Below are 22,117 nucleotides of genomic sequence, written 5' to 3'. Positions count from 1 at the left end.
GGAGTGCCCCCCAACCCCCACCAAAAAAGACAGATAAATCAAGGGAAAGTACATAAAGAAACACTTAAAAAAAAAAGAATGATCATGCTACTAACATAGTAAGGTCACCAAAAATTTACTTGCTTTCAGGACATAGTAATAACCCACTTGTTTTTTCTGGCTATGTTTTGGGCCAGAAAATATGGGCCAGGTGCAAGGTTGGGGGTGTAGCTTAGTCATAGAGTAACTTGCCTCACATGTGTGAGGCACTGAGTTTGATCCCAGGCACGGGGGAGGGGGGAAAGGGGGGGATGGTGCACCGTGCTTATGCCTCCTAAAAAAAACTTTAGTCCTTTGATAGGTTCTAGCCTTCCATTTAATGGCGCCATGCGGTTCCTATTATTACTATTATTATTATTGTTGTTAGTTTTTGTTTTGGGGCCATTCCTGATAATACTCATGGGTTACTCTGGCTCTGCACTAAGGAATTATTCCTGGCAGACGTGGGGAACCCTATGGGATGCTGGGAGATCAAATCTGGGTGGACCACGTGCAAGAAAAGTGCCCTATCCACTCACTGTACTAACACTTCGGCACTTAAATTTAAATTAAATGTAAATTTAATTTTCATAAAATGGGGGTAAAATAAGACTGATACAAAGAAATCTTAATGTGTGCATAAAACTTCTTTATTAAGCACACATAGGACAAGTCTGAGACCATGAATTCAAACTCCAGTGTCACCATGTGTCAAGTGTGATCACGGCACCAGAAATTGTTTCCAGCTGCACCACAGCCAGGTATGTATAAGCACAACTAAAGGCACGGCTCCTGGTGGACACAACCAGGAGAGAGTGTGATCTGCTGCCCTCCCTGATGAGCCTTATGGAATGTGCTGAATCACAACTGAAATGTGCAAACTGGCTCTAAAGGATAGAGAACAGGTTAGGTTTCTTTTTGGAGGGGGGATACCTGGCATTGCTCAGAGATTACTACTGGCTCTGCTCAGAAATCACTCGTGGCTGGCTCAGGGGGGCATTGGGGTTGCTGGGGATCAAACCAGGGTCAGCTGCATGCAAGGCAAGTACCTTACTCAATGTATTATTTCTCTAGCCCTGAGCAGCTGTTTCTTCTGGGCCATGTCTGATGGTGTTCAGGGCCCCCTCCTTGCTCTGTGCTAGTTCAAGGAACCATTTTTGTTGCGTAGGATTGAAGCCAGGTGAGCGGTGTGCAAGGTCTGCTGTGCTATCTATCACTCTGGTCACAAAAGTACGTTTTGCATGAGAGAGGCCCAAGTCTGACACCTAGCAAGGTCCCTGCGTACTACTTAGTCCCCCCTATGTATCACCAGATGTGACCCCAAAACACTTGCTTTGGCCATGGCCAGTTCATGGCTGGACCCTGAGCACCAGGAGGAATTATTTCTATGCTAAGAGCCAGGAACAGCTCCTGAGCGCTGCCAGATGTAGCCCAAATCTCCCTACTACGCCCCCCCCCCCAAAAAAAAACCCACCGTACAAAAAGTAAGCTAACAAAGAAAAAAACCCAATGTGCACTAACAGCACAACTGACCAGTGGCACAGCAGAAGTGCAACTCCTGGGATCATGTGCGCAAGCTCACAACTAAAGGAGCAGAGTCCCTCAGGGGCAATGGGCCGGGAGTCAGCACCACAGATATGTGTGTCCTGGTCATTTCAACAGCATCACACAGGAAAGGGAGTTCTTTTTAAAGGGGCTGGAGTGATAGCACAGCGGGTAGGGCGTTTGCCTTGCATGCAGCAAACCCGGGTTCTATTCCCAGCATCCCATATGGTCCCTGAGCACCGCCAGGAGTAATTCCTGAGAGGAGAACCAGGAGTAACCCTTCTGCATTGCCGGGCGTGACCCAAAAAAAAAAAAAAATAAAGAATACATAAATATACTTAATGAATGGAAAAATTTTGAGGCTGGAGAGATAAGGCAGCGGGTAAAGTGCTTGCCTTCCACATGGCTGACCTGGGGCTCATTCCCTGAGCACTGCTTTGGATAACATAAGAATATGACGGTGGTTCTCTTGCTTTAATAGATACAATAATGTTGAAGGTGGTGGGTAGGGGAAAGAGAGGGCCAAGCAATGCTCAGGCGGCAGGGTCCACTTCCCTGTGATATTTAGCGGACTAGGCCAAGCCAGATGGCTCAATGCTCAGGTCTGATGATGCAATAACACCACTTGGCCAAGCAGTGCTGGGATCAGCACAGTTAGCACCCCCCACCCCCAGCAGTGCGAATGGGGCTGGTGCGTGCCAGACTGACTCTAGCCCTTTTGAGCTACCTCCCTGGTCCCAAGAAAATGACCATATACAGTTTTGGGGGTGGGCAGACAGCTTGGGAGCCAGATGGTGCTCAGGGTTATCCCTGGCAGTGCTCGGGGGCTGTATGCATTGACATAAATCAAACTGGGGTAGGCTATATGCAAGGTGAGCGCCATAAGCCCTGTAATATCTCTCCAATCTAACAGTATATTTATTTTATTTTTTACTTCATTTTTGAGTCACCCCTGGAGGAGGTCAGGGATCATTCCTGGTTTTGCACCCAGGAATCACTCCTGGCAGTGCTCAGGGGACCATACAGAGTGCCTGGAATCAAAGCAAGATTGTCAGCATGCATTGCAAGCGTTTCACCCACTGTTCTATTATTCGGGCCCCAGAATAATTATTTTAAAATTAACATTTTAAAATATTTAGTGCACATTTATAAACGATGTTATTTTAATTGGGGGGAGGGGCGTGTGGCACACCCAGCAGTGCTCAGGGCTTACTCCTAGCTCTGATCTCAGGGATCACTCCTGAAGGGTTCAGGGAACCATGTGGGATGCCAGGGATTTAACCTAGGTCAGCTGTGTGAAAGGCAAATGCTTAATCTGTATTACTATGGTGGGGCGGAGTGTGTGTGCTGATCAGTGTAATTATGCTCAGGTAACTACCCCTCGCTCTATGCTCAGGGATCACTCCTGGCAGGACTGGAGACTATATGGGATACTGGGGATCGAACCAAGGTCAGTCGTGTACAAGGCAAATACTCTACCACTACCACTTTGGCCCCTGTAAAAGTTTTAAATGAGAAATTATATACGTAGCTACATTTCTAGTAGCCAAAGGCAATACAAAAATAATTATACTGTCTATTCAAATAACAGCGAAAAAATTGCATGTATGAGGCTCTGGGTTATATTTCCGAAACCAAACAGAACATCTCCCCCATGCAAAAAAAAAAAAAAAAAGCAAGCAAGCATGCATCCAAAAAAGAAATCAAATCCTGAGAACTTTTGCATATACCAGTAAGTTAGTGCTCATAACAGTGCAACTTACTAGAATCTTGAAGGTGTATGTATAATTAATGTTATTATAAGCAAGTTCTGTATTTCATCTTTGAAAGTTCATATTGGGGTTGGGGGCTGGAGCACACACTTTGCATACAGGATGCTCAGATTAAATTTCTGAGACCACATGATTCCCTGACACCACACTGCCTCCCGAGAACCAGCAGGACAATTCTCAAGCACTGAGCTGAAAGTAACTTCTCAACGCTGCCAGGGGTGGCCCGCCATAAAAAAAACCCAAACAGAAAAGAAGGTATAAATAATTAAGATAATTTTTTTTTTTTACCTGGGGCTATACTGGAGATGCTCCAGGCTTACTCCTGGCTCTGTGCTTAGGAGTCACTCCAGGTTGTACAGGGCAGGATTGGGGTGTTTGTGTGGACACACTGTGTGCCATGCCAGGGACTCAACCCAAGCACTTTACGTGCTATACAATATCTCAGCTCCAAATCAAGAATAATGTAAATGGAGAGAGGTTAAAAATACTGAAACATTAGTTTTTTTTGTTTTGTTTTGTTTAGTGGGGGCTTTGGACCACAAGAGTACCAGGGATCAAATGGGTTGACCTCATGCAAGAAGGCAAGCACCTAATCTGGTGTACTACTGACCCATTTTAATAAATATTTTTAAACTAAGGTTTTGGGGGCTGGAGTGATAGGATAGCAGTAGGGTCCTTGTCTTGAATGAGGCTTACACAAGTTTGATACCCAGCACCCCAATTAATCCACTAGGAGTAATTCCTGAGAGCAGAGTCAAGCGTAAGCTCCGAGCACCACTGGGTGTGGTCCCCAAGCAAACATCGACCAAAAAGTTGGGCCAGAGAAGGTTGGAAGGCATGCATTGCATGTGTCAGGCCTTGAGTCTGGTCCCTAACATCATAGGCCCCTGAGCTCTAGTGGCACAGTTCTGGTGACACCAGCACTGCTAGCACTGAGCTGAGCTGCAAGGCCAGCCGTAAGCATGGAACTATCTGACCCAGCTGGCCAAGTGCTGCTGGCAGTGGACCCTGGTCCCCTTGAGTACTGGGAATCCCCCGTCCCCAAATCTACTATAACATTTCACATTTTGCTAGTCTGGCTGGAAATACTAGACTGAAATTAGTCTAGAGTCAGGAATTAAACAAAGAAAATGATCCACAGATGATAATCACCCTCAGGTGATTTCAAATTTCAAAATATCGTAGACAGTCACCACAATGCCAAAAGATAGTAATAACTTGTAGAGACTTAAGTCTTCTGTAGAGCTATCCATTTGCTGCTACTAATTGTAAGTAGATTCACTACCGAAACCATCTCAGAAAGCCATCACCTAGAGGGAAATAAAGTTTTCTCTCAGTTTCTTGGCAAGGACAAACCTACAGGATGGAAGCTTGCTAGCAAGTTGGGTAGTCAACTCCAAGGGCTGGAGTGCATAGCTGGCACACGGAGGCCCTGAGTCAGATTCCCAGCACCCCCATGTGTAGCCTCTAAGCATTGTCAGTTGCCAGGGTAATCCTGCTAGCCCCAGTACCACTGGGCTGAGCGCTGAACACGTTAGCCCACATATTCAAGCTGAGTACTGCTGAGAATGGTGCCTGGACCCCCTTGGGCACTGCTTAGGAGACGAAGCAATGGGAAGCCTGACTACTTTCAAGTATGAGGTCCCCTCCTCTCCAAACAAGAAATTCATTAAGCAAACTTCCTATTCCAAGTTTATGTAAGGAGCAAGAGGGAGACTCAATGTGCTGAGTCCATGCTTTGAAGCCCCTCGAAGTGACTCTTGAGCAGAGAGCCAGGAGCAGGCCCTGAGCACAAAAGACAAACCAAAAAAAAAAAAAAAACCCCCACAAAGAAAAAACTCACCACCACCACAAAAAAAAAACAACCCAAAACAAAACAGAAGTTTAAAGTTCATATGCAAATACATTTTTCCATTGTGTGCCAAGGCCATTACTATGACAATCACTGATGATGCCCATGAGGGGGACCCCTCCCTACACACGGGACTTGGGAAAAGAATAAACAAGTATCATCATATAGTCTTGTTCATCTTTGTCTTGGTGTGTACAAAAAGTTAAGGCTGAAACGACAGCTCAGCAGGCTGAGTGCGGCATGCCCAGCTCGCCAGGGGCCCGGCTTCAATTCCCAGCAGCACACGGTCTTTTGAGCACCACTGGGAGCAGCGCTAGTGCTCATGTCAAACAATCCTCCCCCCACCACAAAAACAGACTGACCAACAAAAAGCTACAAGTTCTTCCAGTGTATAAATAACCTTTTTGGTGACGATGCTAATGTGGAGAAAATTATTTGACTAACCGTTGAGGGTCTTTGCACCATGTTCTCCAGCCTGGTGTGGCTAAACTCTAGGCTGATGACATTATAGAGTTTTTCTCGCTCCTCCTCCGGAGTCTCATAGTAGCGTGTCCATTGAGCCATGGTCATTTCAATGCCTTTCTGTGTGTTCACATCCATGACATCCACCATGCGGCGACTCCCTGCCATGAAAGATGCATTGATCATCTCTACTGAGTCACTAACACCCTGAAATATCTTAAGAAAATAACACAACTAGAGGAAAAACTTTCCTTATTTATTTAGCCTGTTATTTTTAGGATATTCAGAACAGACAAGGTGACACTTGTCACTTGAGATGGGTAATGAACAGAAAATCAAATCACAGAGAATGGGAAAGAGGCAACATCAAGAACATCCATCCTTTCCAATGGCAGGTGTACTACGTGGTCAGACATCAGACCTCTGTCAATACCTTTCTCAATCCTAACAAGTATAAATGCTAAGCACTAACATCTATGTCATACAGAAAAGTAGGTGCTAGGTAACTCAGGACAAGAACCCAGATTGCCCAACTCTGGTCAAAGCTCAATGCAACAAACTCCATTGCCCTGACGCAGGTAAGAGGATGCAGTGATCTGCTGATCTAATAAGGGGTCTACAGTTTAGTGAGGACTAGATTAAACGTGACTCTGGCCATTTTTCTCTCTCCCTTTTAAATATGGGCTATCCCAAGAGATGCTAGGCCTTCGAGCTCAGTGCTCAAGGCCACCGGGCTACACTGAGCCATACTGGGAGAGAGGCAGACAGTGCCAGAGATGGAAAGAGTCTCACACAAAATGCCATGTACTCAACCTCTCTACCCCCATTGAGGGTCCCTTCCAAAAAGGGGGGGCTACTTTCTCATAAACCTGTTGAGTGTGTCTGTTAAACACTCCTCCCCCATCACATCTACTGAAGCAGGAACACACAGGATGAACACAAGCTCTATCAGTTTCTCAGTCAACAAGTACAATGAAAGGCAGAATGCCACAGAGATAGCATACATTTAGCAGGGGGCAGAAAGCTCTACTCTAGTACTAGACCTCCACTCCAATACTACTTGGGCAAATCTATGAACATCAGTATCTTTTTCTACCACACAGGAATAACATTACCATGTGACCCCCTGTGAGGATTTAGTCAACGAAACAATATTTAGCACACAAAGGTACTGAAACTATAGTAAAATGAGAAGAGGGCTGAGTAAAGCAGAGTAGGTGAGGCCCTTGCCTTGCATATGCCTGATCTGGGTGTGATACAAGAGTGATCCCTGAGTACAGAGCCAGGAGTATGCCCTGAGCACTGCTGGTGTGGCCCCCCCGCAAAAAAAAAAAATAAAGTGAACGAAGCATGTGTATGTCTACATGTGCTTTTTACTAAACTGACTCGAATAAACTTAGGAAAAGAAAGTGAAAAAAGGGCTGAGATGACAGTCACTGGGTAGGCTGTTTGCCTCGCACGCAGCTGACCGGGGTTCAATCCCCTGTATCCCATGGAGCCTTATGGTCCTCCAAGAACTGCCAAGGAATTATTTCTGATTGCAGAGCCACGAGTAACCCCTGAGCATTGCTGGGTATGCCCCTCCCCCGCAAAAAAAGAAAAGAAATATTTAAGTCTTGAAGAATAAGAGAATTCCAAACAGAGACAAGGAAAGAAGAAAGGAAGAAGAACTACAGCTGTGGCTGAGGGAGTCAGAGAGAAAGAGAAAGAAATGTTGTGGAATATTAAAAGTACTGTTGAGGGGCCAGAGATAGTATAAGGGGGCAGGGCGCTTGCCTTGCACGCGGCTGACATGGGTTCGAACTCTGGCATCTCAGATGGTTCCCTGAGCAGGCTAAAAGTGATTCCTGAGTGCAGAACCAGGTATAACCCCTGAACGCCACCAGATGTGGTCCCAAAACAAAAATGAAATTACTGTTCCGGGGCTAGGGATATAGCTCAAAGGGCAGAACAGAAGACTCCAAATGTGAGGCCATGAGCTTAATTCCCTACCCACTGTACTATCTCTTAGCACTCCCCTCCTATTTTTTAATTTTAAAGAAAGGAGAATAGTCAAATCCTGGAAGAGAATGAGAGAAATTAGAACCCGTCAGACTTCACTGCAGAAACTGAAAATGATATAGCTGCTATGGAAAACAATCTGGCAATTCATCCAATAATTAAAGAATGACTGCATGGCGAGCAATTTCACTCCAAGGTTTACACTAAAAATAATCAAAATCAGATGTTCAAAAAAACCCTGTACATTAATTTTCACAAGAGCTCACAATAGCCAAAAGGCAGTTAACAACCCAAAAGTCCAACAACAGAATAAAGAAAATGTGAAATACCCATACAATGAGTGTACTACAGATTACTCAACCATTAAAAGAGGAAGAAAAGGGGGAGGAGGAATAATAAACTTATTTGCTACATGCAGAAAAGAAATGAATACATTCTTATGAAAGAAACAAAGCAACACAAAAAAGGTATATACTTAATGATTCCATTTATATGTGATATCCAGAAAAAGCAAATTCAGAGAAAGAGAAAAATAGATTAGAGGCTGCCAGGGCCTGAGAGGCAACAGGCATTGACAACTTAATGGGTATGGAGTTTCTGTCTGGGGTGATGAAAAGGTTCTGAACTAGATATCAGAAAGGAGTATACTTAATGCCACTGAATCATGTAGTTTAAAATTATTATAATGATAAATTTTATTATCTGTATTTTACCACAATAAAAATAAAATGCTCTTTCAAAACACATATCAAAGAAAAAGCGGTTTCATTACGCCCATGCGTAGGGCACTTAGGAGAAAAAGATGAGCTTAGTAACAGATAACACTTCCTGAGTATTTACTATGTGTTCCATACCGCCTATGCATTAGTCACTGAGGTAGCTTTTCCAAGGTTATACAGTTAGTAATCAGTGGGCCTGGGATTTGAACCTAGAGATGTTTAGCCACACATAACATCAAGGTCACAAGCTAAAATGGTTTTATTCTTTTTGGAACATGAACTGACACTAGAAGTAAAACTCTACATAGAAAAGATGACTGGATGCAATGAAAATGGCAGCTGTTGCTAGAAAAGATGAAGTCATGAAATTTACATACAAGTGGTACTACATAGAAAGTATCATGTTAAGTGAAATGAGTCAGAAAGAGAGGGATAGACATAGAAACATTGCATTCATCTGGGGAACATAAAGTAACAAAATAGGAGACTAACACCCAAGAGTGGCCCAGATTAGTACCAGGAATTTTACTCCATGGCTTGGAGGCCAGTTACACATGCTAGGGGAAAAGGGAGCTCAGATAGAGAAGGAAGCACCAAATAAAGGGTGTTGGGAGGATCCTCCTAGGATGGGAGAAGCATGCTGAAAGTAGACTACAGACCGAATATGATTGCCACTCAATGCCTCTTTTGCAAACCACAACACCCAAAAGGAGAGAGAGAACAAAAGGGAGTGTCCTGCCACAGAGGCAGGGTGGGATGGGGGGAATGGGGGGTGGGAGGGATACTGGGATCCGTGATGGTGGGAAATGGGCACTGGTGGAGGGATGGGTATTTGATCATTGTATAATTAAAACTCAAGCACAAAAATCTGTAAGTCTACAACTGTACCTCATGGTATCTCACTAATAAAAATTTTTTAAAAATTTAAAAAAAAAGTATATCACCTTAAAGATCAAAAAAAACAACAAAGAAAAGAAAATGGCAGCTATAATCAGCAATAACTTTAATCACTGCTTTCTGACAGTCATTCATCACTTAAAGGAAAAAAAAAAACAACTAACGTCAGGCAGGGGAGCTGGGCAGGGGGATAGGGTGCTTGTCTTGCACACTGGAGCCCTTGTGGCCTCCTGAACAACATAGGAGCAGGCCCCAAGCACCGCCCAGTGTGCCACCCCTCAAAAACGATCTGGGGCTGGAATGGTAACACATCAGGTAGAGCTTTTGCCTTGCACATGGCCAACCTGGCTTTAATCACTGGCATCCTGTTTGGTCTCCAGAGCCTGCCAGGAGTAAGCCCTGAGCACAGAACCAGGAGTAAGCCCTGAGCACCACTGGGTGTGGCACAACCCCCCCACAACAACCTGCCCCACCCCACCAAGAATCCAAACTTCAGGTAACACAGACCTCAGCTGAAACAAGCCTGTTAGGTTAGATACAATCAAAACTTGGTTTTCCTTTTATTTAAGAGTCTCTCCAGTATCACTGGAGGCTATCAGGGGGCCATGCAGTGCCAAGGATTAAACCCAAGCGAGCCTATGCAGTCCATATATGTACTCTAATCCTTTGAGTATCTCGCAAATCCCACTGTTCTATTTTATCTTATTATTAAAAACATATTTTTATTGTGCTGGCGAGCTAGTGCAGCAGATGACGCTTTCCTAGCATTCAGCTGACCCAGGGTCGATTCCCAGCACATATGGTTCCTGAGCCACACCAACTGTGATCCCTTAGCACACTGGGCTTTAAGGCCACACCAGCTGTACTCAGGCTGCTATTCCTACCTCTGTGCTCAAGGGTCATTTCTCTCTCTCTCTCTCTCTCTCTCTCTCTCTTTCTTTCTTTTTGAGTCATATCCAGCAATGCTCAGGGGTTACTCCTGGCGGTGCTTGGGGGACCATATGGAATGCCAAGGATTGAACTCGGATCGGCATGTGCAAGGCAAACACCCTACCCGCTGTACTACGGCTCTGGCCCTCAAGGGTCACTTCTGATAGTGCTTGGGGAACATACACAGTGCTGGAGATCAAACCAGAGTCAGCCACATGCAAGGAAAGAGTCTTATCCGTGAACTATCTCTGAGCCGCCCCCAATGCTTTATTTTCAATCAAGGCAAAGACATCTGTGATCATCCACAGATCTATTTAAAAACACAGGGTTGGGCTGGAGCAACAGGACAGCGGGAGGGCGCTCGCTTCCCATGCAGCTGACCTAGATTTAGTCTCTGACACCCCATATGGCTGCTCAAGCCCCAACAGGAGTGATCCTCGAGTGCAAAGACAGGACTAAGCCCTGAGCATGGCCAGGTGCTGCCCAAAAATGAGGAAGAGGAGAGGAGGGAGTGGGGAGGGAGGGAGGGAGGAAGGAGGAAGGGAAGGAGGGAGGGAGGAAGGAAGGAAGGAAGATAGGGTTACAAAGGGCTTCCTAAAAAAAAAAAATGATTACTAATAGTAAACACATTACTGAGGAATGTGTTTAAATGCAAGCTAGCCCATGAATGTTAAGGATCCCGGGAACCCCTGTCTTTAGAGGTCTATTAGAAAGACAGGGGAGGCCAGAGATACAGTACAGCCAACACAGGCTCGACCCCCAGCACTGCTGTATGAGCTCTAACAAGCCCCACTAAGACTGAGAGCTGAGTGTAGAGCCAGGAGTAAGCCCTGAGCACTGTGGCTATGGGGGGCGCGGGGGGGGGGGGGGGGAGAGAGAGAGAGAGAGAGACAGAGACAGAGACAGAGACAGAGACAGAGACAAAGAGCTGACCCAGACTTTACCCCTGGCATCACATATAGATCCCCAAGTACCATGAGGAGTGATCCCTGAGCATGTCTGGGGTGACCCAAACCCCACCCCATATAAAAATAAGAGAACAAATAATAAAGACACACAAACTTTCTGGGGGCGCCTGTGAGAGCCCTTCCTTGTTAAGAGTAGAACAGTATTTTCATTTTTCAACAGCTTTCCTGAGCAATGACTCTAGTCCAGGGGCTGTGAGACCTCCTTGCACTGTGACAGGAAGTGACTGGGATCTAACTGGGAGCAGAGAGGGAGTGAAAAACAGGGAACCAGAGAACTCTCCTCTACCTGACTTTCAGCTCACCAACAAAGAGAAGGGAATGGGGTGGGGGTGGGGAGGCTGGGGCCATACATGACAGTTCTGGGGGGCTACTCCATGGCTGGGGGATCACATCTAGTGGTGTCCGGGGACCATGCGGATGCAGGGACCAAAGCTGGTGGTTCTGCACTGACAGCAGAAGCTCTTAGTCATTTAAAAGAGCCCTCAAGTGGTGAAGGGACAGCAGCACGTACGGAGCTTGCAAAGCAAGAGCCGGACTAGAGCACGTCGTGCTGTAGGGCAGAGCGGCAGGAAACTGGTTTCCTGTCCTGTTGCAGACATTTCTCAATGATCTTAATCCATACCCTTGTCCTATCATGTATAGCAGTGACCAGCTCTGACTGAATTCTTAAGAACGCTGCTTGTGTTTCAACACCAAGGGCTGACAGAAAGGTGAATTAAACTTATACAATCCCCAGGAAGCTTTCCTTTCTTTCTCTTTTTGGTATTGTTCTAATTTTTTTCTTTCCCTAAATCTCTCTCTCTCCCTCACTCTCTCTCTTTCTCCCTCCTCTCCTCCTTCACTCTTTTTCTCTTTTCTCCCTCTCCCTCAACCCTTTTCTCCCACACTCAGCAATGCTCAGGATTTACTCCTGGCTCTGCACTCAGAACTCATTCCTGGTGGTGCCAAGGAGACCGTATGAGATGCGGGGGATCGAGCCTGGGTCAGCGCATGAAAAGCTAAACACCACCCCACGTACAAGCCCCTCCCTCAAATTTCAATATAATAAAAATCAAAGTTACCCAGTCACTAATGAAGAGAAATTTTAATGTATTTCTCAGATTACAAAATTTCAAATCTTAGACAAATTACTAAACAGTCTTGGTGAAAATCTAGTAATTTCTCCACTGCTTCTAGAGAGAGAAATCACAGAAATGAATGAATCCTCATTTTAGGCCCAGAGAGGAAAATAAAATCGTCACTTAATTGGTAAGAAGGCACGCTCTTCACGGAGAAGAGTGATACACAGATTAAAAATGCTAGGCAGAAACAGAGTGACAGTACAGCAGGTCGAGTGCTCTCCTTGAATGTGGCAAACCCAGGTTCAAGCCCCAACACCCCATCTGGTTCCCGAGTCCTGCCAGGAATGATCCCTGAGCACTGCCGGATATGACAAGAAAAAAAGTGGAAAGAGAAGAAGGACTTATATATTCTATGTATATACTTCAAGGAGTGTATACTTCAAATATATATCTCAATGTTCTAAAACGCTGCATCTCAGTATGAGATAAAGGATTCAATCCTAAGTCTGTGTCTCAAAGAACAAAGGGTAACGCCTAATACTCACCCACACACATTTTGACGTCATTCACAGTGAAGTCTGGATCTGGCATCCTATAAAACAAACATGAGTAAGTACACATGAAAAGAACAGTTTCTCTAGCAGTGTGCTCCTTTCCCTTAGAAAACTAAGACCATTTGGGTGTCAAAGTAATAGTACAGTGGGTAAGGCACATGCCTTGCATCTGGCCAACCTGGGTTCGACCCAAACCCCTAGCACCCCATATAGTCTCCAGAGCACTGCCAGGAATTAATTTCTGAGTCAGGAGTAACTCTTGGGCATCGCTGGACATGGCCCCAAAACAAATAAGTAAGTAAAACTAAGATCTCTGCATCAAGATACAGCAATCTCCATATTAAGTTTTAAAACCGGGGCACAGAGAAATAGTTCTGGAGGTTAAGGTGCTTGCCTTGCATGTGGCCAAGTCACGTTCACTCCCTGGCACTGCATATGGTTCCCCAACCACTGTCACAGTCAATCCTGAGCACAGGCAGGAATAGCCCTGAAGTACTGCTAGGTGTAGCTCCCAAACAAACTAGAAAATACGTGTGTATGTATGCGTGTGTTTGTCTGTTGAGTAATAGGGGCCTCTCCCCACAGTGTGTGGCCCAGAAGTGTAAGTGTCATAATTCATGCTTGAAGGCTACCAGGGCCACCCTAGTAATGCTGGGAAAGAATGGGGGGGAGGGGGGAGCACACATGCAGTGCCAGGGATGGGACTCAGGACCTAGCACACAAGCATGCACTCTACCACTAGGGCTCTTTCCCTGGCCCTTAAAAACAAATTTAAAATATAAATGAACACATCTACACCAAAAGGTTAATGATGAGAGGCAGGGTAGGATGTTTGCCTTGCACGTGGCCAACCCAAATCCGATGCCTGGCACCTCCTATGGCCAGAAGAAAACCCTAAACTCAGAGAAAGGAGTAAGCTCTGAGCGCATGAGCACAGCCAGGTGTGACCCCACTCAAATGTAATACTGATTACTATCTCAGAGTAGTATTCAGATTTATTTTTAGTTTCTTTTTCTGCTCATCTGTATTATTTCATTGACTTGTAACAACCATCAATGGTTTTATAACAAATAGAAAATATACACATTTTAAATCTAAATAGAAAGGCTATTTTTATCTCTGGGGTGGTAACAAATGTTTGGCATAGTAACTGCCTCAATGTCTTAGGTGTAACGTTATCCTTTTACAACAATACTCCAACTGGGCCGTGAACACTTACTTTATTCCAAGTCCATCAGAGTTCTTGAAAATCAGAGGATCTCTTAAGCCACCTCGCTGGATATATTCTACATTAAAATCTGTCATGACAGAAAAATAACTGTTAGACAAGAGATTCTACAAAATGACAAACTGGACATAAAAAGGATTCTAACAAGGAAGAGATGGTGCCTGCTCTTCCTGTGTATACAGTTTTGTTCCATTAAACAATACATGTTTGTCATTAAACACTCTTGCCAATAGACACTGAGAAGGTAAGAGATTTCTATGCATTTCCACTGTAATTTCAGAACTTAAAATACATGAAGTGCCTTAAAGAATTATCTCATAAATCCTAAGAAAAACTATCACCCTGTTTTATTTACTTTCCCTCCCTTCTGGTCCTTCCTGCCTGCCTGGGACTGGATCCAGGGTCTCACACACATGCGGCAAGCGCCCTACTGAGTTCCATACATCCCTGGGCCTCTCTGTTTTATTTTAATAGGGACTACATGTGGCTCTGCTGGGGAGGTGGGCGCGCACCACTAGGGCTACCTTACCACATGTCCTGTCTCTTAACAGAAAATAAATTTAATTCTATTCATTAAATTGCATACCAGAACATCCTTGTCCATCTGCTGAGAGCAAAAGCTGCATGGTACATAGGAAACCCCCCTTCAGTTTTTTTCTTTAAGAACCATTCTTAATTAGACTCTAACCAAGGGATGGGATGGGAAAGAAGACTTTAGGGGGCCACTCCAACAGCACTGCTGCTCCAATATAGCAGAGAATGACTCACAGGGTGGGAGGCTGGGGCGGGAGACAGTGCATGAACAGCACGTGGGACAGGAATTGAGAAAAAGAGCATGCGGCATTGAGGGGCTCTTGCAGTGTGCGAACACTGAGCTACAGTCCCCAGAGCCTGAGGCTTCCTAAACCAAGAGCTGTAGGTCTCAAAACAATACTGACCTTTTCCCTCCATAAAAGTAACAAAATTTGCATTGTATTTGTTGGTGTGGAGTTTCTCTTCCAGGTCAAAAGTCCTTTTCCCTTCAATTTCATCATCTGAGATACCATCATCTTCATAGCGCCGCCTCATGGTACCACGCTGGGGAGAAAACAAAATAAAAGTGAAAATCGTGGTCTTTTTCATGCCTATCATAGCTTCCCTTACACCTATAAAGTGCGTCTTTCAAATCCAGTTACTACATCGAGCATTAATATTTCTACTCATAGATCTTTCTCTTCATTAAAGGCCAGCTGCTCTCCCCAGTGTACAGACTGTTAGTTCTGATGAGGCTAAGTTCCCAACCTGTGCACTTTACCAAATCTTTGAACAGAGAAATACATATGCACAAAAAAAGTCATTTCAAATACTGGCATTTTAGATATTTTAGACAAGGATACAAAATATAATTACTGATCAGGAAACTATATCTGGATTAGTTTTCTCAAACAACCTTCAAGAATAGACTAAATCTGAGGCTGGAATGAAATATAGCTGATAGAGCGTTTGCCTTGCATGTCGCTGACCCAGATTCAATCCCCCGCATCCCATATGGGTCCCCCCTGAGCAACAAGAGGAGTAATTCCTGAGTACAAAGTCAGGCTATGCTATACCTGAGTATAGCTGATGTGCCCCAAAAAAGCCAAAAAACAAAATTAAGAAGAAAAATAGACTAAATCTGGGGCTGGAGCAATAGCACAGTGGGTAGGGTGCTTGCCTTGCATGCTGTCAACCTGGGGTTCACCCCCAGCATCCCATATGGTTCCCTGAGCTCGTTAGGAGTCATCCCTGAGTACAGAGCCAGGAGTAAGTCAGGAGCACTTCTGGGTGTGATCCAAAAACAAAACAAAAGAGTAGACCAAATCTGATCAAGGAGATAGCTAAGAAGGCTGGGGCACATGCTCTGCACAGAGAACCCCGGGATTCAAGTCTTGGCACTATCCTCTGAGCTCCCCTGGGAGGATCCCTGCGCACCAAGCAGGAAGTAGCCCTCAACACTGTGTATAGTTCCAAAAAAACAAAAACCAAACCAGAAAATAAAGCATTCTGAGCAACAGAGCACCGGCATTTAGGGCTCAAAGATATTTCCCAAATGTCCAATGAGCACATGAAAAGATGTTCAATATCATTAGTCATTAGAGGAAATGAAAATTAAAACTGCCACTTCACAGACAATGGAATGATCATTATCACAAAGACAAACAAAAATAAGTGTTGGTAAGAATGTAGGGAGATTGAAACCATCATACTCTGCTGCTGGGAACATAAAATGTTAAGGTAAAATGGTGCAACCATGTTGGAAAATAGCTTGGCAAGTACTGGGGTCAGAGAGATGGTACAGGGGGAAGGAGCTTGCTTAAGATGTGGTTGACCCCGATTTGATCCGCGGCACCATGTATCCCATAAGTACCATCAAGAGCAAACCCTGAGCAAGGAGCCTGAGTGAGCACTGAGCACAGCTGGATGTGGTCCAAAGGAGGATAAAAAATAGTTTGGCAGTTTCTAAAAGTTAAACATAAAGCTATGTAACCTGAAAAATCTACCTTTAGGTATGTATTTCAAAGGAAATAGAAACTTTCATAAAAAAATGAAAACAAAACCAAGCCACATGTTCAAAGCAGCAATCTTTATAATAGCCAAGAGGTGGACCAGTGACGGACAGCCTGACAAATGGGGTCTCGTGAACCACTCAGAGGACAGGACTCACAATAGGCTACCCCATCCAGCCAAGATGGGGAGTATGCTCTATCATCTGGCAATGTGTAATTACATTCTACAACATTTGCACAATGAAACTGTCTAAAAAGGCATTTCTCAGAACATACCCCTTTGTTAGATAACATGCATATATACACACAACAGAATAGTATCTGACCATAAAAAGATAAGTCCTGATGTGTCCTATAATGCAGATAAACTTCAAAGGTTCTAGGCTAAGTGAACGAAGTCATACACAAAATATCAAGTACTATGATTACAAAATGTCCGGAACAGACTAATTCATAGAAAGTGAATTAATTACTGCCAGGAACTGGGGAGTACGGTTAAAAAGAATGTGGCTGGAATGATAGTATTCAGCAGGTAGGGCATTTGCCTTACGCATGATTGACCCAAGTTCGATCCCCAGCACTCCATATGGTCCCCTGAGCCCTCAAGGAGTGATTTCTGTGAGCAGAGCCAGGAATAAACCCCCGAGTAATTCCTGAGTGCAGAGCCAGGAGTAACCCCTGAGCGTCTCCACGTATCGCCGTATGGCCCCAAAACAAAAAATCTAAACAAACAGAAATAACACAGAAGGAACATGATCCCTGGTAAGCCCGACTAATAGGTGTGCAAGCACCACAACAAGGAAGTGTGGCCCCTGGTGAAAAGCTGTGTGAACATCACAGTGAACACAATGAAAAGGCAACCTTTGGTGGGCACCACGGTCAAGTGTGTGACCCCCTGGTCATCAGTCTCAACTACAAAGGAAAGGGAAGGTGGGAAATATCTATAAGAAAACAAAGGAAAACTAAGCAGCAACATTAAAAGAAGCAAAACTGATTGCACCAAAGAACAAAATTCAGCCCCCAGTTTTAGTTAGAAACACTGAAGGACATCTAACGGCTTTACCATATTTAGCTGCAAGGTTTACAACACTCCTACTGAGCACCACTGCTACCATAAATAACAGCTCAAAAACCAAAAGGCCTAATTTTGGTAGACCATTCACTTATTCCAATAATGCCATATAGTTAAAAAAATTTTTTAATTACTTTAAGAAGAGAGGGTACTCTTACTTACAATGTCTTACACCCCTAGATTATTGATTTTGGGTTCTTTTTTGGTATAGGACACTCCTAAGAGACGCTGAGAACCATGAGGGCTCCACCTTTCTGTGCCTGGTAGCCAAAACTTCTTTCTTTCCATTTTTTTATTACATGCTTTCCTTCTTCCTGTCCTTTCAATATGGAGAGTCTAAGGACAGAGAGAAGGCTGCTTCTTCACCCAAGTCGTGTTCACTTTTTTTTTTGAGTCTTACAACTGGGAAATCAGCAATAACGTAAAAATTACCTGTGTCATTTTTATTATTAGTTTTTTTCATTTTTTGGTTTTTACGTCCCACCTGCACTCAGGAATTACTCCTGGCAGTGCTTGGGAGGACATATGGGATGCCAAGGATCGAACCCAGGTTGGTTGTATGCAAGTCAAGTCATTATATGCGGTCTGGCCCGACTATAATAGGTAAGTGAAGAACAGATGATGATGCACAAACAGATAGCAAAAAGTATCAATCACTACACAAAAACTGGCATTCTTTATCTCAAGGTTTTTTTTTTTGGGGGGGGGGTGTTTGTTGCTTTTTGGGTCACACCCAGCAATGCTCAAGGGTTACTACTGCCTCTGCACTCAAGAATTACTCCTGGCAGTGCTGAGGGACCATATGGGATGCTGGGGATCGTATCTTGCTTGGCTATGTGCGAGGCAAATGCCCTACCTGCTGTACTATTCAATCCTCCCCCCTTTTTAAAGGGGAGGTAACGTAAAGGGTAGCACTGTAGCACTGTCCTCCTGTTGTTCATCGATTTATTCAAGCAGGCCCAGTAACGTCTCTATTGAGATTTGTTGTTAATGTGTTGGGCATATCGAATACGTCATGGGTAGCTTGCCACGCTTTGCCATGCGGGCGAGATACTCTCGGTAGCTTGCCGGGCTCTCTGAGAGGGGTGGAGGAATCAAACCTGGCTCAGCCGAGCCGGCTGCGTGCAAGGCAAACGCCCTACCACTGTGCTATCGCTCCAGTATTTTCTCAAAATGTCTTTATGTAATATAGCCGAAAAAGTAAAAGGGAAAATAAGCCAGGAAATCAGGAGTTTAAGCAGAGAATATCCACTGATGACAACAACCATTTGCACCTCTCAATTACTTGGAAGAGATGAAAAGAGGAAAAAACATGTTTCTGTTTGTTTGGGGGCCTTACCCAGCAGTATTCAGGGCTTACCCCTGGGTCTATGCTCAGGGGACAACCTGTGGTGCTGGAAATTGAAAAAAGGCCCAAGGTGTCTGCCCTGCTCACTGTACTATCTCTGCCCCCCAAAATTATTTTTTGAAGGTTAGCTAAAACAGTACTTGTCCCATAGAAAAATGGCCAAAACCCAAAGCTGAATTTGTTGACTATAATACGACAACATACTTTTACAACAGCACTGAAAACTAAAATTAACTGCCTATAAACATGTTGCCTATTAATACAGCATTGCTTTTTAAAATAGTGCATAGAAAAGAAACGCTGAACTTTAGAGTCTGTATTTGTTGACTTTCAGTGACAGTGTTCAGGTTCTACGCTTATCACTATAAAAGTAATGTGAAAGAATAAGGGACAAAAATCATGTCATCTCGGGGCTGGAGCAATAGCACAGCAGGTAGGGCGTTTGCCTTGCATGCGGCCGATCCAAGTTCGATTCCCAGCATCCCATATGGTCCCCCTAGCACAGCCAGGAGTAATTCCTGAGTGCATGAACCAGGAGTAACCCCTGTGCATTGCCGGGTGTGACCCAAAAAGAAAATAAAAAAAAATCATGTCATCGCAATAGGTGCAGAAAAAGCACTTGACAAAATTTAGCATCCTTTCATGATGAAAGACATTCAACCTATGCAAAATAAATGGAACTTTCCCCCAGACGATAAAAGGCAACTGCCAAATCCCACTACTAATATCTTACTTAATGGAAAAAGACTGAAAGTAAACTTCCTCCTGAAGAGAAAAAATAAGGCAAGATTATCTGCTCATATCACTTCTATTCAATACTGAACTGGAGGTCCTAGTCATGGCAATTAGGCAAGAAAAACTTAAGTTTGGAAATGAAAAGGTAAAACTAGCTCTATTAACAAATGTCATGCTCTAGTACACAGAAAATTGTTTGGAGTGACAGTACAGTGGGTAAGGCGCTTGACTTGCATGGAGCGGATCTTGGTTCAATCCCCGGCATCCCATATTGTCCCCTGAGAAAGTAAGGAGTAATTCCTGAATGCAGAGCCAGGAGTAACCCCAGCACTGCCAGGTGTGGCCCCCCTCCAAAAAATTAAGGATTCACACACAAAATTGTTTTTATTAACTAAAGTAATAAAACCAGTTGCATTTTTATATATTAGGAACGATAAATACAAAAATGAAGAAAACTGATTTAGAATAACATGTCACTGTCACTGTCCTACTGTTGTTCATCGATTTGCTCGAGTGGGCCCAGTAACGTCTCCATCATGAGACTTGTTGTTACTGTGTTTGGCATATCGAATACGTCACAGGTAGCTTGCCAGGCTCTGCCGTGTGGACGAGATACTCTCGGTAGTTTGCCGGGCTCTCCAAGAGGGGCGGAGGAATCGAACTAGCAACCGGTGTTGGTGTGGATGTGGCGAGAAAGGGACCCTCCTTCACTGCTGGTGGGAATGCCGACTGGTTCAGCCCTTTTGGAAAACAGTATGGACGATTCTCAAAAAATTAGAAATTGAGCTCCCATTTGACCCAGCAATACCACTCCTGGGAATATACCCCAGAGAGGCAAAAAAGTATAGTCGAAGTGACATCTGCACTTGTTTGTTCATTGCAGCACTGTTTACAATAGCTAGAATCTGGAAAAAACCTGAGTGCCCGAGAACAGATGACTGGTTAAAGAAACTTTGGTATATCTACACAATGGAGTACTATGTAGTTGTTAGAAAGGATGAAGTCATGAAATTTACATACAAATTGTACTACACGGAAAGTATCATGCTAAGCGAAATGAGTCAGAAAGAGAGGGACAGACATAGAAAGACTGCATTCATCTGGGGAACATAAAGTAACAAATTAGGAGACTAACACCCAAGAATAGCCGAGATAAATACCAGGAGGTTTACTCCATGGCTTGGAGGCCAGCCGCACACTCTAGGAGTAAAGGCAGCTCAGATAGAGAGCAGAGCACCAAACAAAGGGTGTCGGGAAGATCCGCCCAGGATGGGAGATGCATGCTGAAAGTAGACTATAGACCAAATGTGATTGCCACTCAATGCCTCTTTTGCAAACCACAGCACCCAAAAGGAGAGAGAGGTCAAAAGGAGTGCCCTGCCACAGAGGCAGGGCGCCTTGCAACATCCAGCCCAGGTCAGCACCATTACATGATTCCCTAAGCACAACCGGGTGTGGCTCCAAAACAAAAACTATACAATTACTGGGAAAAAATATTTGTAAATCATGTATCATGTATCTCATAAGGACCCAATGCCTGGCATGTATCAAAAAACCCCTCTTGGGATTGGAAAGATTGTACAGTGGGTAAGGCACTTGCCATGCATGTAGCTGACCTGGGTTTAATCCAAAGCCAAGAGTGACACATGAGCACCACCAAAAATGAGAAGGGGGGAAGACTATTTGAAAAATGTTCTTATAATTTAGTGATAAAAACAAATTTTAAATGGGCAAAGAATTTTAATAAGTATATTTTAAGAAGTATCTCAAAGATATACAACTAGCCAATAAGCAAACGATATATTAGCAGTCATTAGCTTACATTTATATATACACATCATTAGTCATTATATTATTGGTTATTAAGGAAGTGCAACCAAAATCGTAATGCAATACTACTTCATTTCACTAATCAAATAAAAAATGTTGGTGAGGTTGTAGACAAAGTGAAAAAGTTCCATACTACAAGTCATGGAACACAGGACAGTATAATCCCTTTTTGGAGAAAACAGCTTGGGATTTCCTCAAATAGTTAAACTGAGTTATCATTACAACATAGTAATTCCATTCCTAGTTATCTACTCCAGAGAATAAAACCATGCTCACACAAATGTGCATAGCAACATTATTCGTTACAGCCAAAGGAAAGAACAACCCAAGGCCCATCAGCTATTAGAATATGGTATATCCATACAGTATCATTAAGCACTAAAAGTTAATAAAGAAATGGTACATGTTATAAAACATATAAACTCTGAAAACTATGTAAATGAAAAAGCCAGTCACAAAAAAATTACATACTATATTATTAAATGTACATGACATGTCCAAAACAGGCAAATATAGAGACAGAAAGTGCAGTGGTGGTAACTAGGATTAGATGGAAGAGAGACAGGGAATACTGCTAATATGTACTAGACATTTCAAGAG

General features: G+C 43.9%; 1 protein-coding gene across 2 annotated transcripts in view; it reads right to left on the bottom strand.

Moving 5' to 3' along the window:
- The window catches only part of KDM2A (lysine demethylase 2A), a 123,311-nt gene that overhangs the window by 43,011 nt on the left and 58,183 nt on the right, over positions 1 to 22,117 (bottom strand). For both annotated transcript variants that reach the window (XM_056132025.1, XM_056132026.1), the window contains 4 exons: positions 14,946 to 15,084; positions 13,999 to 14,077; positions 12,771 to 12,817; positions 5,632 to 5,810 (listed from right to left, as the gene is read on the bottom strand). In XM_056132025.1, the coding sequence (XP_055988000.1) occupies positions 5,632 to 5,810; positions 12,771 to 12,817; positions 13,999 to 14,077; positions 14,946 to 15,084 (444 nt within the window). The remainder of the gene's footprint in view (positions 1 to 5,631; positions 5,811 to 12,770; positions 12,818 to 13,998; positions 14,078 to 14,945; positions 15,085 to 22,117) is intronic.

The sequence above is a fragment of the Sorex fumeus genome, unplaced genomic scaffold, assembly GCF_029834395.1.
Source record: "Sorex fumeus unplaced genomic scaffold, SorFum_2.1 ptg000093l, whole genome shotgun sequence".
Taxonomy (NCBI): domain Eukaryota; kingdom Metazoa; phylum Chordata; class Mammalia; order Eulipotyphla; family Soricidae; genus Sorex; species Sorex fumeus.
The sequence above is the reverse complement of the archived record's forward strand: the minus strand, read 5'-3'. Positions and strand labels throughout refer to the sequence as shown.